Raw genomic sequence first — 13,859 nt, 5'->3', positions numbered from 1 at the left:
CCATCAGAGGACTCTCTATGGGATATTTCAGAAGTAAGTGAATGAATTAAGAAATTAAGAATAATATATTATGCCCATAGGTACTATTGAATTTTGGGTATTTTTCCTTTAAAATTTTTTGATTCATTAATTAGTTTTTTTTTTATTTGTTTGTTTTCAGCATGCCAGTGTTCATTGTTTTTGTGCCACACCCAGTGCTCCCTGCAATGCGTGCCCTCTCTAATTCCCACCACCTGGTTCATTAATTAGTTTTGATATTTAGTGTTATGTTTGCTCATGTTGACATAGTCTAAAATTACTGTTTAGAGCCACCTGCGTGGGTCCATTTGCTGAGCGTCTGCCTTGGCTCAGGTCATGATGTCAGGGTCCTAGGATCCTGTCCCACATTGGGCTCCTTGCTCAACAGTGAGTCTGCTTCTCCCTCTGTCTGCTGCTCCCCTGCTTGTGTTCACACACACTCTCTGGAAAATAAATAAATAAAATCTTAAAAAAAAAAAAAAAGTAAACCTCCCAGTTTCTGCTGGGGTAGGGCACGGACAGCATTCCCATAGTGTGGGCTGTAAAGTGGATTCTAGAGACCTAGCTTCTTCTGAAATAACTGTCACCTCTTAGACTTCCCTTTTACTCTTAGGTCCCACGTTACCAAGGGATTCCAGTTTCTGGGCCTTTTGAGGATTCTTACAAGATTGACTTTTTTATTTCACCTGCTGGCAGTTTAGGATTCCACTTATCTGTTAACTCAGATAACAGATTGATTTAGATTGATTCAGTCCCATATTGAAAAAAAGGAAGGTTGTACCACATGGAGCTAAAAAGACAAGGAAGACTTTATTCAATACTATTGCAGGTGAAGATGTGGACAAAAGAGAACTCTTGTGTCAGCTGGTGCAGCCACTATGGGAAATAGTATGGAGCTTCCTCAAAAAATTAAAAATAGTACTACCATACAGTCCATCAACTTCACTTCTGGTCATATACCTGAGGGAAACAAAAACACTATGTAGAAGAAGTATCTGCACCCTGTGTTTATTATAACATTACTGACAGTAGCCAAGACATGGAAACAATGGACGTGTCCATCAGTAGATGGATGGATATAGAAGTTGTGAAACACACACACAAACACACACACACACAAACACACCAGGAATAGTTTTCAGCTATAAAAAAAGAATGAAAACATCCCATTTGCAACAACATGAATGGACCTTGAGGGTATTATAATCAGTGACATCAGTCAGAGAAAGACAAATACTATATGATCTCACTTATATTAAATTAAATTAAAAAGAAAAGAAAAGAATAGAAAAGAAAAGAAAAAACCCCAAACTCAAAGACAATGGGATCAGATTTATCATTTCCAGAGGTAGGGTTTGGGTGCTTGGGGAATTGGGTGAAGGATAAATGGGGCTATAATGTGCAACATGATAACTATAGTTAACAATCTGTACAGTATATTTGAACTCATAAGAGTTCTTATCACAGGAAGAAAAATTTTTATATCTATTCGAGATGATGGATGATAAGCAAACTTACTATGATAATCATTTTATAATATATGTAAGTCAAGTCATATGCTCTATACCTTAAACTTATACTGTGCTGCATATCAATTATATCTCAATAAAACTGAGGGGAAGATGATTGCAGTAGGGGAGAGAGATTGAACTCAATTCCACTGGAAAAAAAAGGTGGAGGACATTTTTTTTTTAACATAATGTCTACATGAAATATGGGACTTGAACGTATAACCCTCAGATCAAGAGTCACATGCTTTACCAACTGGGCCTGCAGGAGGACTTTTAAGTGCTCGGGGAGCTCGTGGAAAAGTACTGGAGGCAGTTAGAAGGTTGGTTACTGTGATTAGGCCATCTATGTTTGCTGATTGGCATCACTAAAGTATGGTTCCTATCCTTCCACTGAGAATGGGAAATAAGTATACTCCTTCTTCATGATTACATTTCAAAATGATGGTTCCCAGGTACTTGAGAAAGATATTTCTAGATTGTAAAACTGTCAAAATGCTGGGATAAGATTTATATATCAAAGAGGGCAGAGGGAAAAAAACTAACACTAAGCTTTCTAAAGTAAAGCTCTAAGAAAGTGGAGGTCAGGAGCACATAGCCAGGAGAAACTGTCTGCAGCTTAGTGATGTTGAAGACAATGTTAAGATCATCTTGATTACCACTTCCTCATCCATATGGTTTCCAGTTTCCTAAATTGTGTTACTATTTTGTGCTTTCTACTCCTCTCTGTCCTTGTGGGGTTTATGACTTTTTAAAAAAAAATCACTTTGGTATTTTTTTTTTCCCCAGCATAACAGTATTCATTGATTTTGCACCACACCCAGTGCTCCATGAAATCCCTGCCCTCCCTAATACGCACCACCTGGTTCCACTTCAAAACCCTCAGATTGTTTTTCAGAGTCCATAGTCTCTTATGGTTCACCTCCCCTTCCAATTTACCCCAACTCCCTTCTTCTCTCTAACTCCCCTTGTCCTCCATGCTATTTATTATGCTCCACAAATAAGTGAAACCATATGATAATTGACTCTCTCTACTTGACTTATTTCACTCAGCATAATCTCTTCCAGTCCCGTCCATGTTGCTACAAAAGTTGGGTATTCATCCTTTCTGATGGAGGCATAATACTCCATAGTGTATATGGACCACATCTTCCTTATCCATTTGTCCATTGAAGGGCATCTTGGTTCTTTCCACAGTTTGACAACCATGGCCATTGCTGCTATAAACATTGGGGTACAGAAGGCCCTTCTTTTCACTCCATCTGTATCTTTGGGGTAAATACCCAGGAGTGCAATTGCAGGGTCATAAGGAAGCTCTATTTTTAATTTCTTGAGGAATCTCCACACTGCTCTCCAAAGTGGCTGCACCAACTTGCATTCCCACCAACAGTGTAAGAAGGTTCCCCTTTCTCCAGAGCAAATATCATCCTCAATGGGAAAGAGCTTGCAGCCTTCCTGTTGAGATCAGGAACACAACAAGGATGCCCACTCTCACCACTCTTGTTCAACATAGTATTAGAAGTCCTAGCAACAGCAAACAGACAACAAAGGGAAATAAAAGATATCCAAATTGGCAATGAAGAAGTCAAATTCTCTCTCTTCGCAGATGACATGATTCTTTATATGGAAAACCCAAAAGATTCCAGCCCCAAACTACTAGAACTCATACAACAATCCAGCAACATGGCAGGATACAAAGTCAATGTACAGAAATCAGTTGCTTTCTTATACACTAACAATGAAAATACAGAAAGGGAAATTAGAGAATTGATTCCATTTACTACAGCACCAAGAACCATAAGATATTTGGGAATAAACCTAACCAAAGAGGTAAAGGATCTGTACTCAAGGAACTACAGAACACTCATGAAAGAAATTGAAGAAGACAAAAAAGATGGAAGATCATTCCATGCTCTTGGATTGGAAGAATAAACATTGTTAAAATGTCTCTACTGCCTAGCGTAATCTATACTTTTAATGCTATTCCAATCAAAATTCCACTGGTATTATTCAAAGAGCTGGAACAAATAATCCAAAAATTTGTATGGAATCAGAAGAGACCCCAAATTTCTAAGGAAATGTTGAAAAATAAAAATAAAACTGGGGGCAATATGTTACCTGATTTCAAGCTTTACTACAAAGCTGTAATCACCAAGACAACATGGTACTGGCATAAAAACAGACACATAGACCAATGGAACAGAGTAGAGAGCCCAGATATGGACCTCAACTCTATGGTCAATCACTTTACTTTTTTTTTTTTTTACTTTTAATTTATTTTTTATTTTCAGCATAACAGTATTCATTATTTTTGCACCCCACCCAGTGCTCCATGCAATCCGTGCCCTCTATAATACCAACTTTTATAGGGTTTTAGGAGAAAGTGAAATTACATACATGACTTTAACATAATATTTTTAAATAGAAGGACTCTGAAAATCAATCTGAGGGGTTTGAAGTGGCAGGGGGGTGGGAGGCTGGGGTACCAGGTGGTGGGTATTATAGAGGGCACGGATTGCATGGAGCACTGGGTGTGGTGAAAAAATAATGAATACTGTTTTTCTGAAAATAAATAAATTGAAAAAATTTTTAAAAAGAAAGATATGTCATATGTCATTAGAATATTTGTAGATGTGGGTACTTCCAGATATCTTTCTTCTTTTTCAAGTTTTTATTTCAATTCCATTTAGTTAATGTAGTGTCATATTACTTTCAGGTGTAGAATGTAGTGATTCATCTTACATACAACACCCAGTGCTCATTACAAGTGCCGTCCTTAATGCCCATCACCCATTAACTCATCCCTCCACCCGCCTCCTCTCCAGTAACTCTCAGTTTGTTTTCTATAGGGAACAAAAAGAGAGGCAAACCAGATTTCTCTATTGGAGGAGTTTAGGAACAGAAATCTTCTTGCAAATGGGAAAGCTAGAATATTTATTTACATAGTACATTTTTGTCATGGACTGTGATTACAAATCAATACAAATAGTCTAACTCCTTAATACCACAACTAAACAGAAAAAAAGTCAAACTTCTAAAATGTTTTAATGAAGTCAGTACTAAACTAATTTGGTCTATTATGAGAGATACAGAGAGGAAATTGGGCAATTATGTATATTAGCTCTAACAATGCTCTAGGGAACTTTGTCCCATGACTCCCTGACTGTAGATGCCCAAAGTAGAGCTCTCTTCAGCTTCCTCCTGATATCAGCCTGATGAGCCAGCTCCTCATTTCTGAGTTTCTTAGTTCACATTTCAAAATACAAATATAAAATGCTTCAAAATTCCTAAGGACATGGTTTGAGTGAGATCTGAGTACCATTTGTCCCAGAGCACCTGAAATATTGAGGAAGGACCCTCTTCTTTCTAGTCTTCTTTGTTCCAGCTGATGAATGTTCCAGCTTAGATAACTCTAGACTTCCCTTCAGATTTGTCTTTGGCTTGGATTTGCAATCCTTTGTTGATCTCCTGGGCTCCTGATCTGGAATCCTTCTCTCTCACTCTCTTGCTCTTGCTCTTGCTCTCACTCCCCTCCCACCCAACAAAATTTATTTTTAACCTCAGTTTAGCAAGCTGATTTTTGTTTCTGTATTTATTATTCTTGACCCTAAACTCTGTTTCTAGTTAGCACCTTCACAAAGTTTGTAAAGAAGAATCTGAACTCTTCCTGTCCTCCCCCCAAATTAAGGACATCTACAGTGCCTTCTTCTCAGTAATGAGGGTAGTAGTAAGAAGAGAAACTGGAGACAAACAGTTGCAGGCTAGCAGTTACTGCCTTTGGAATATTCTCTCCATCATGTCCAGGCCAGGTCTTACTTGTTGGCAGACACAGTAGATGAATAAGCAGTAGAGGTAAGTAAAGGGATCTCAGCACTCTAGGATGACAGAGACAGGAGTTGCCCAAAGGTTTATGAAACATCTCATTGTTGTCTCTAGGATCTATAGAGTTTTCTGAGGCTTTAGACAGGATGAAGGATGAGAAACCGTTTTAGGGAAAGGAAGAACCAAAGGATAGAACAAGAGGTATTAATACAAGGCCCTTGGGTAGAGCTTGGACACATTTTAGAGGATATCTGATGTTAACTGGTTGGTGGTATAGACTAAGGGACCTCTACAGGAATAGTCTGATCAAGGCATTATATGCCAACAGGGATCATGAAACTGGTGCAGCTCTTCTCTAAAATAAAGCACAGCCTCTTTAAGATCCCCAAATGAGTGAACTCCCTAAAGCAGGATCTGAATGTCAGGAAAGCATGGGGTTGTCTGCTGGTCTGCATCACCCTCCTCTTGACAAGATACAAGTCAGCTGGGTCTTAAGAGAGTCGCCTGCCTTCAGGACATGGTAATTAAAGTGTATCCAGTCAGAGAGCTTAACCTTTATGAGGCATCACGTTCCTATTGAGAGATAGAATAAGGGAGAACATAGTTGTGGCCTTCTGATCTTTCAGAGTAATTTGCATAGCTCTTAGATGTGTTCCTCAATTAGTGTAAGGTTCAGGGTTAGATAAATATGTGATGGTTCTCAGTTATTGCTCTTGCTAAAGTTTGAACTATTAACTTCAAAATAGAAACAATGCTATATCCTCTATTGATCTGGAGGTTAATTTTTCTTTATGTGTGGACTCTGAATAGAGATTGGAATGTACTTAGGAACGTACTTATATCTATAAGATACTAATAACAAAAAGTAATGAAAAATGGGAAGGCAGCCAACTGAACAAAAAGAACACTAGTCTAAAAGCTTGGACAATCTAGTTCTCTCTATAAGGAGCAGCATTAACTTTCTAATCACTTTGTTTTTCTAAAACTTTGCTTGTTCATTTGTGAATCAGATAGGACAAGTTAGTTAAACTAAATGAAGATCTTTATGGAGCATCAGAATCCCTGAGGAGGGTTTAGTTTTAGTTCTAGTTTTTTAAACACAGACACACAGAATATATCATAGGGAATTCAACTCAGTAGGTCTGAGGATTCTGTACTTCTAGCAAGCATCTCACAGGCTAAGTAGTCTGGGGACCTCTCAGCCAGATGATGCTGGAGCTCATTCTAGTTCCTGAACTTCATTGCTGCTCCATAAAAGACAAGAATCCAAGCTAGGAAAGGCAAGTGAGGCTAAAGCTATGAAACTAGAAATTTTGAGAGATTAATGTTTGATGACAGAAAATTATTGTCTATACATTTTGATTAATGAACAGTTTCTGCTGTCCAGTGCTATGAGTTGGAATTCTATCTCAAATATTTGTGGGTACCTCTGAAAATTATTCAGTTTTCTTCTCTATACAATTGTAAGCATAATAATCTCTGCTTTTTAGTGTTGTTTAAGGATTAAAGGATATGATCTGTATAAAATGCTTAGTACAGTGACTACAGTGATAAGTGACTCATAAGTATAATGAGTGGCTGGTAATTGTTAACTATGGGATGCTATTGGTGCTGATGACAAATAACTCAAAACACTGGAGGAAAAATACAGAACTCCATCTTTCCTATTTTGGAAGAAATGATAAGGAAATAAAACAACATAAGTTCTTTATATGCCCTTCACTCTAAAATGAGGTATTGTGAGAATTTAGAAAAATTTTTTTATGAATTTTGTGGCCATGAAGAGAATGTAAAATTCAGCTCACCTCAACTACTCATGTACTGTGCAATGCAATGATGAAACTGATAGGCGGTGGTAGACCTGGTCCAAGGCTTGGTCATGCCAGGGTTGAACGTGCCTAGAGCCTCCTTGGGACAGTACCTGCTGAGTAAAAGATTGACCAGAGGGAAAGAGAAAAGAAGGGAAGAATCTATGAGATTCCTAAGGAAGAGGAAGGAAGTAGGGTCAGATTAGAGGTGAAGTCAGATTGGGGAAGATAATGAAGTTAAAGAGAGATTTGGAAGTTCAAAGATTTGGGAGTCCTTACAAGCAGAATTCTAGAAGAAATCTAACATCTAACTGTCCTCCCTAGCTTTCAGATGCTGCAGAGTCATGGAAAACCAATCCAGTATCTCTGAATTTTTCCTCCGAGGAATATCTGAGTCACCAGAGCAAGAGCAGTTACTGTTTGGAATTTTCCTGTGTATGTATCTTGTCACCCTGGCTGGGAATGCGCTCATCATCCTGGCCATCAGCTCAGACCCACACCTCCACACTCCCATGTACTTCTTTCTGGCCAACCTGTCTTTTGTTGACATAGGTTTAACATCTTCCACAGTTGTCAAGATGCTGGCAAATGTTCAGAGTCAGCATCACACCATCTCCTATGCAGGTTGCCTCACCCAAATGTATTTCTTTCTGATGTTTGGTGATCTGGACAGCTTCTTCCTGGCTGTAATGGCATATGACCGTTATGTAGCCATTTGCCGCCCTCTCCAGTACTCCACAGTCATGAGCCCCCGACTCTGTGGCCTGCTGCTTGCATTATGTTGGGTCCTCACCCACACTGTTGCCCTGACCCATACCCTCCTCATGGCTCAGCTCTCCTTCTGTGTTGCTGGGGAAGTAGCTCACTTTTTCTGTGACATAACTCCTGTCCTGAAGTTGTCATGTTCTGATACTCACATCAACGAGTTGATGGTTTTTGCCTTAGGAGGCACAGTACTCATCATCCCCTTTATCTGCATTGTCATCTCCTACATCCACATTGTATCAGCCATCCTGAGGCTTCGAACTTCTGGCGTGGGGAGCAAGGCCTTTTCCACCTGTAGTTCCCATCTCTGTGTTGTCTGTGTGTTCTATGGGACGCTGTTCAGTGCTTACCTGTGCCCTGCCTCTGTTGCCTCTGAGGAGAAGGACATTGCAGCAGCTGCAGTGTACACTGTGGTGACCCCCATGTTGAACCCTTTTATCTATAGCCTAAGGAACAAGGACATGAAAGGGGCCCTTAAGAAGCTCCTTAGTCGCAAGAGAATTTTATCTTCTTACATATAGTGATCACAACTTTTTTTTAAAATTTATTTTCAGTGTAAAGTGATCATAACTTTTAATGACAAGTCATAGGTTTGGTGCCAGACAAACTTGGCTTCAGTTTTGGGTCTGCCCCATACTAGCCATTGGATTGCAGTCCCATTATCTAACCTCACTGAGTCTTAGTTTTCTCATCTCTAAAAAGGAGATAGTAACCTTCCCTAATAAGGTGACTGGAAGATTCTATGAATTGAGATAAACTATGAAGTACATTCCATATAGTGACTAATAACAGTAGGTTTTTTTCTTTCTTTCTTTCTTCCTTTCATTCTTTATTTTCAGCATAACAGTATTCATTATTTTTTCACCACACCCAGTGCTCCATGCAATCTGTGCCCTCTATAATACCCACCACCTGGTACTCCAACCTCCCACACCCCTGCCACTTCAAACCACTCAGGTTGTTTTTCAGAGTCCATAGTCTCTCATGATTCACCTCCCCTTCCAATTTACCCCAACTCCCTTCTCCTCTCTAACACCCCTTGTCCCCATGCTATTTGCTATGCTCCACAAATAAGTGAAACCATATGATAATTGACTCTCTCTACTTGACTTATTTCACTCAGCATAATCTCTTCCAGTCCCGTCCATGTTGCTACAAAAGTTAGGTATTCATCCTTTCTGATGGGGACATAATACTCCATAGTGTATATGGACCATATCTTCCTTATCCATTCGTCCATTGAAGGACATCTTGGTTCTTTCCATAGTTTGGCGACTGTGGCCATTGCTGCTATAAACATTGGGATAAGGATGGCCCTTCTTTTCACGACATAACAGTAGATTTTCAATATATGAAAACTTAAAATGACTAATGTCATTCTTCATCAGTTCCAGACACTTGCTGTGTGTTGGGAGCTGTTAGCAGCATGAGAGGTATAGTGTGGGACAAGAAACAAACCCTGCTTTCAGAACACTTTCATTCTAGATTATTAATTTGCCACTCTTATAATATCGGAGGGTTGTCTGGTTTGTAGCTCTAAGGGGTGATTAAAACAAAGTAAGTCAGAATGGTGGTTACATTCTGGGAGAGGTAGAATAGACAAGGGGCTTCCCCATCAGAAGATTGAAGCTCAAACTTGAGATTTCTGTGCTGGTTGCCCCACTCCCTTTGGTTTGCCATTTTACCAGGAAGGATGAGTTCATTGTGCTGCCTCTTCCCCTTGCTGGTCAGAGATGTCCAATGCCAGCATCATTTCTGTGACTAATAAGCATGAACACAGTAACCGTCTTTCTGTATTTGGCTCCAGGTTTGACTTTAGATCTGAAAGAGGCACCCACCATGTAAATTAGTTGCAGAGATGGAAAAAATTATGTTTATAGGCATATAAGTTTTCTTCTGGCTCCAAGAATCTTAGAAATATTTAAAATATGTTCTTTTTTTTATAAGGGGCATATCAGTTAAATTCTTTATATCTCTCTGGTATGGCTGCCATACACCCCTCCCCACTGCAGTTTGCTTCTCAGACTCAGCTTATCTTAAATCAAGACATACAAATGGCTATCAGACACATGAAAAAATGTTCATCATCACTAGCCCTCAGGGAGATTCAAATTAAAACCACATTGAGATATCACCTTACACCAGTTAGAATGGCCAAAATTAACAAGACAGGAAACAACATGTGTTGGAGGGGATGTGGAGAAAGGGAAACCCTCTTCCACTGTTGGTGGGAATGCAAGTTGGTGCAGCCTCTTTGGAGGACAGTGTGGAGATTCCTCAAGAAATTAAAAATAGAGCTTCCCTATGACCCTGCAATTGCACTCCTGGGTATTTACCCCAAAGATACAGATGTCGTGAAAAGAAGGGCCATCTTTACCCCAATGTTTATAGCAGCAATGGCCACAGTCACCAAACTATGTAAAGAACCAAGATGCCCTTCAACGGACGAATGAATAAGGAAGATATGGTCCATATACACTATGGAGTATTATGCCTCCATCAGAAATGATGGATACCCAACTTTTGTAGCAACATGGACAGGACTGGAAGAGATTATGCTGAGTGAAATAAGTCAAGCAGAGAGAGTCAATTATCATATGGTTTCACTTATTTGTGGAGCATAACAAATAGCATGGAGGACATGGGGAGTTAGAGAGGAGAAGGGAGTTGAGGGAAATTGGAAGGGGAGGTGAACCATGAGAGACTATGGACTCTGAAAAACAATCTGAGGGGTTTGAAGTGATGGGGGGGTGGGAGGTTGGGGTACCAGGTGGTGGGTATTATAGAGGGCAGGGATTGCATGGAGCACTGGCTGTGGTGAAAAAATAATGAATACTGTTTTTTTCTGAAAATAAATAAATTAATTAAAAAAAAGTTTCACAATTCCTCTGTATTTTTCAATGAATAATTTTTGAGCATCTTTCACACAATCCCATTGTCCCGGGCTTTCATGGTTGGTGAGCACAGATGTGAATCGTGTCAGCAGCCTGCCATATCTTAGTACTTGAAGATTCCATTTGTTTCAGGACTTGAACTGGGACTTCTGCAGAAGTCCTTGGTGGACTGGAGGCAGGAGGGCATTCTAACATAATCAGGACTGGAGCAGGTAGCCACCTTGAAGTCCTTCTGTTCTGGTTTTATTAGTCTGAATCTCTCCTTTCATTCTATTGAGATGTATTGTTGTATAGACTATGGCCCACTGAAGGCCTAGCTTTCTTCTGTCCTTTGAACTGGCAAGAAAATATTCTCTAACTTCTCATGATCAGTTCTTTCAAGAGAGGCTCCCTTGGCAGAGTTCTAAGGCCTCTGATGACACAACTTGTGGACATGAGGGAGGTTGAGGTTTGAAATTACTGGGTGCAGATCCACACTATCCTGCCATCTATGTCCCTTGAGTATCCTGAAACTGCTGCACAAACTGGCCCAAATAGCCCCACCTCCTGGTTTCTCTAGACGGTGCTTTTCCTAGATGGCCTTCTAGTTTCTTTCTCTATTCTGACCCTTAGGGAATCTTTTTTTTTTTTTTTAATTATTTTTTTTAAATTTAACTTTTTTTCAGTGTAACAGAATTCATTGTTTATACACCACACCCAGTGTGCCATGCAATACATGCCCTCCATAATACCCACCACCAGGCTCCCCCCCCAACCTCCCACCCACTGCCCCTTCAAAACCCTCAGATTGTTTTTCAGAGTCCATAGTCTCTCATGGTTCATCTCTCCCTCCAATTTCCCTCAACTGACCCTTAGGGAATCTTAATCCCCTGACAGTGTGGACATGTTTGAACCCTGTTTTGGGCTTTCCCACAGGGCCCAAGCAAACTAGGAGATGAGACCATGTGTCCGTTTTGGTTTCCCCAATATCTTTTGTGGCAGTTAGCAATTAGGTTAGCATAGAGTGTACAAAAATCTACCAGGAGAGTCTGTTACCTATCACTGTTCAGTAGTCTAACATTCTTATATCCTACCCAGCCAGAATAGTTCGCCCTGTATTCGAAGTTCCAAATTTATTCTCTTGATACATCCTCGTACACTCACCCCAATTCCTATGTTCAAACTTCTATTCCTATAAGGTCACCTATTTAAATAGAGTTAATATGATGTTGGCAATAAAATAATTCCACACTGAAATACAAATTATTTATAAATATTTGCATTTATCTAGTATAATGTGAGTAGGATGTACTTTTAATTGGGATAGAGTTGGGGGTGATGGTGAAGAGCATTCTAATTTGCCCATGTATGGCATTTGCCTTCCTCTTGCTTGGAAACTTTTTTTTTTTTTAAATTTATTTTCAGCATAACAGTATTCATTATTTTTGCACCACACCCAGTGCTCCATGCAATCCATGCCCTCTATAATACCTACCACCTGGTACCCCAACCTCCCACCCCCCGCCACTTCAAAAAAGCAGGTGATTAGAAACGTGTTTCCTCATTTTTAAAAGACTTTACTTTTTTTGAGAAGATTAAATTTCATTTATTGTGTGCATAGCACTTTAAAACCTAATCAAAATTATTCAGTGTCTAACCTTCCAGTATGTTCTTAAATATCAGTTCACAAGACCAGAAATCCAGAACAATCTATTCTACCATCTACTTGCCATTAATTACAAAGACCAGTCTAGTCTACCTTTGAAGATATTCTTTTGTCTGTTCCCATGCCATAGTCTTCATTCAGGCACACATCATCTGTGACCTGGATGTACAATGACCTGCTAATTGAGCTCTCTGTCTCTAGGCTCTCCAATTCATTGCCAACTCATCTGGCACATTGGTTACCTGAATAATCTTTCTAAGATACAAACATAACTTTCCTCCGATTTAATCCCTACTGCATCCCTTTTGGTTGCACCAGCCAATGGCACCCGATCACTTGCAAGGCAATGTCTAGATGCCCCAACAGGACCTCCTAACCCCTTCACCATATAGTCCTTGTCTGCCTGTCTAAACTCATCTGTTGAATACCCCCTCAACTCATACATACATATGCTTCAGCAACACCTACATTTTTACATAAACAGAACTTACTATGCTATTTCAATGCCTCATTCACTCTGTTCCCTCTGCCAAGACTGCCATTTCTTGGCGCTCTGTCAGTTAAGCATCTGACTCTTGATTTAGCTCAGGTCATGATTTTGGGGTTGTGGGGTTGGCTCCCAAGATTCTCCCTCTCCCTTTACCCCTCCTCCCCACTCTAAAAAAAAAAAACAGAACAACAACTGCTATTTCTCTCATTATGCTATTTCTCTCATAATCCTTCAATAACCAGCTACAGAACTGCCTACACTGTAAAGCTTTTGGTGATATCCAGTCAGCATTAACAATATCCTCCCTGTGTTACTGCCATTTATTACATTTAGGTCATTTTCTCTAAGCCCATTTCCCTCAATTGGAAAATGCAGATAATAATGCACATGCTTCATAGGATTATTATGAGCGTTAAAAGAGGTAACGTTTTTTATAATGCCCAGCACAGTAATCATGAACAATAAGCACAATTATTAGTAGTAGTATTATATTAAAGCACTTTTTAATACTCCTGTATATTTTTAGTTTACCTATCTCGATGCTATTAGAAAGTTCCCTTCTTTCATATGGAGACTGTGTCTTTATCCACCTCTATATGACCAGGTCTAGACACAAAACTGACTTAGAAAAGGTAACTTTCTAAATAGCTAATGAATGACAGAATCTATGTGATAAGGAAAGTCTCACTATTTTTCTACTTTTTACTCTAATTATTCTTAATGACAAAGAAATTAAAATTCATATATATCTGAGTCCCCTCCTGATTTCATTTATAACTTCTTTCTCAAAGAAACTTTCTTGGATTCAAAGACAATAATCAATGCAGCTCTTGTGTTTTTTTCCTTTGAAAGCTAAGTGATTCTAAGTCTTTTATAAAATTTTTATTTTTTTATTTGACAGACTGAGAA

General features: G+C 39.3%; 1 protein-coding gene across 1 annotated transcript; it reads left to right on the top strand.

Annotated features, from left to right (window-relative positions):
- Positions 1–7,500: 7,500 nt before the first annotated feature.
- LOC101680085 (olfactory receptor 1N1) lies at positions 7,501–8,442 on the top strand. The gene has a single exon (XM_004782108.1). The coding sequence runs from the start codon at positions 7,501–7,503 to the stop codon at positions 8,440–8,442; it is 942 nt and encodes a 313-aa protein (XP_004782165.1).
- Positions 8,443–13,859: the final 5,417 nt, after the last annotated feature.

This window comes from Mustela putorius, unplaced genomic scaffold, assembly GCF_011764305.1.
Source record: "Mustela putorius furo isolate JIRA1106 unplaced genomic scaffold, ASM1176430v1.1 tig00000596_pilon_pilon_pilon, whole genome shotgun sequence".
In the NCBI taxonomy this organism is placed as follows: domain Eukaryota; kingdom Metazoa; phylum Chordata; class Mammalia; order Carnivora; family Mustelidae; genus Mustela; species Mustela putorius.
This window is presented reverse-complemented; position numbering and strand designations above follow the sequence as displayed.

Coding starts and splice junctions, on each gene's coding strand:
- LOC101680085 (XM_004782108.1), top strand. CDS start 7,501: ATGGAAAACCAATCCAGTATCTCTGAATTTTTCCTCCGAGGAATATCT.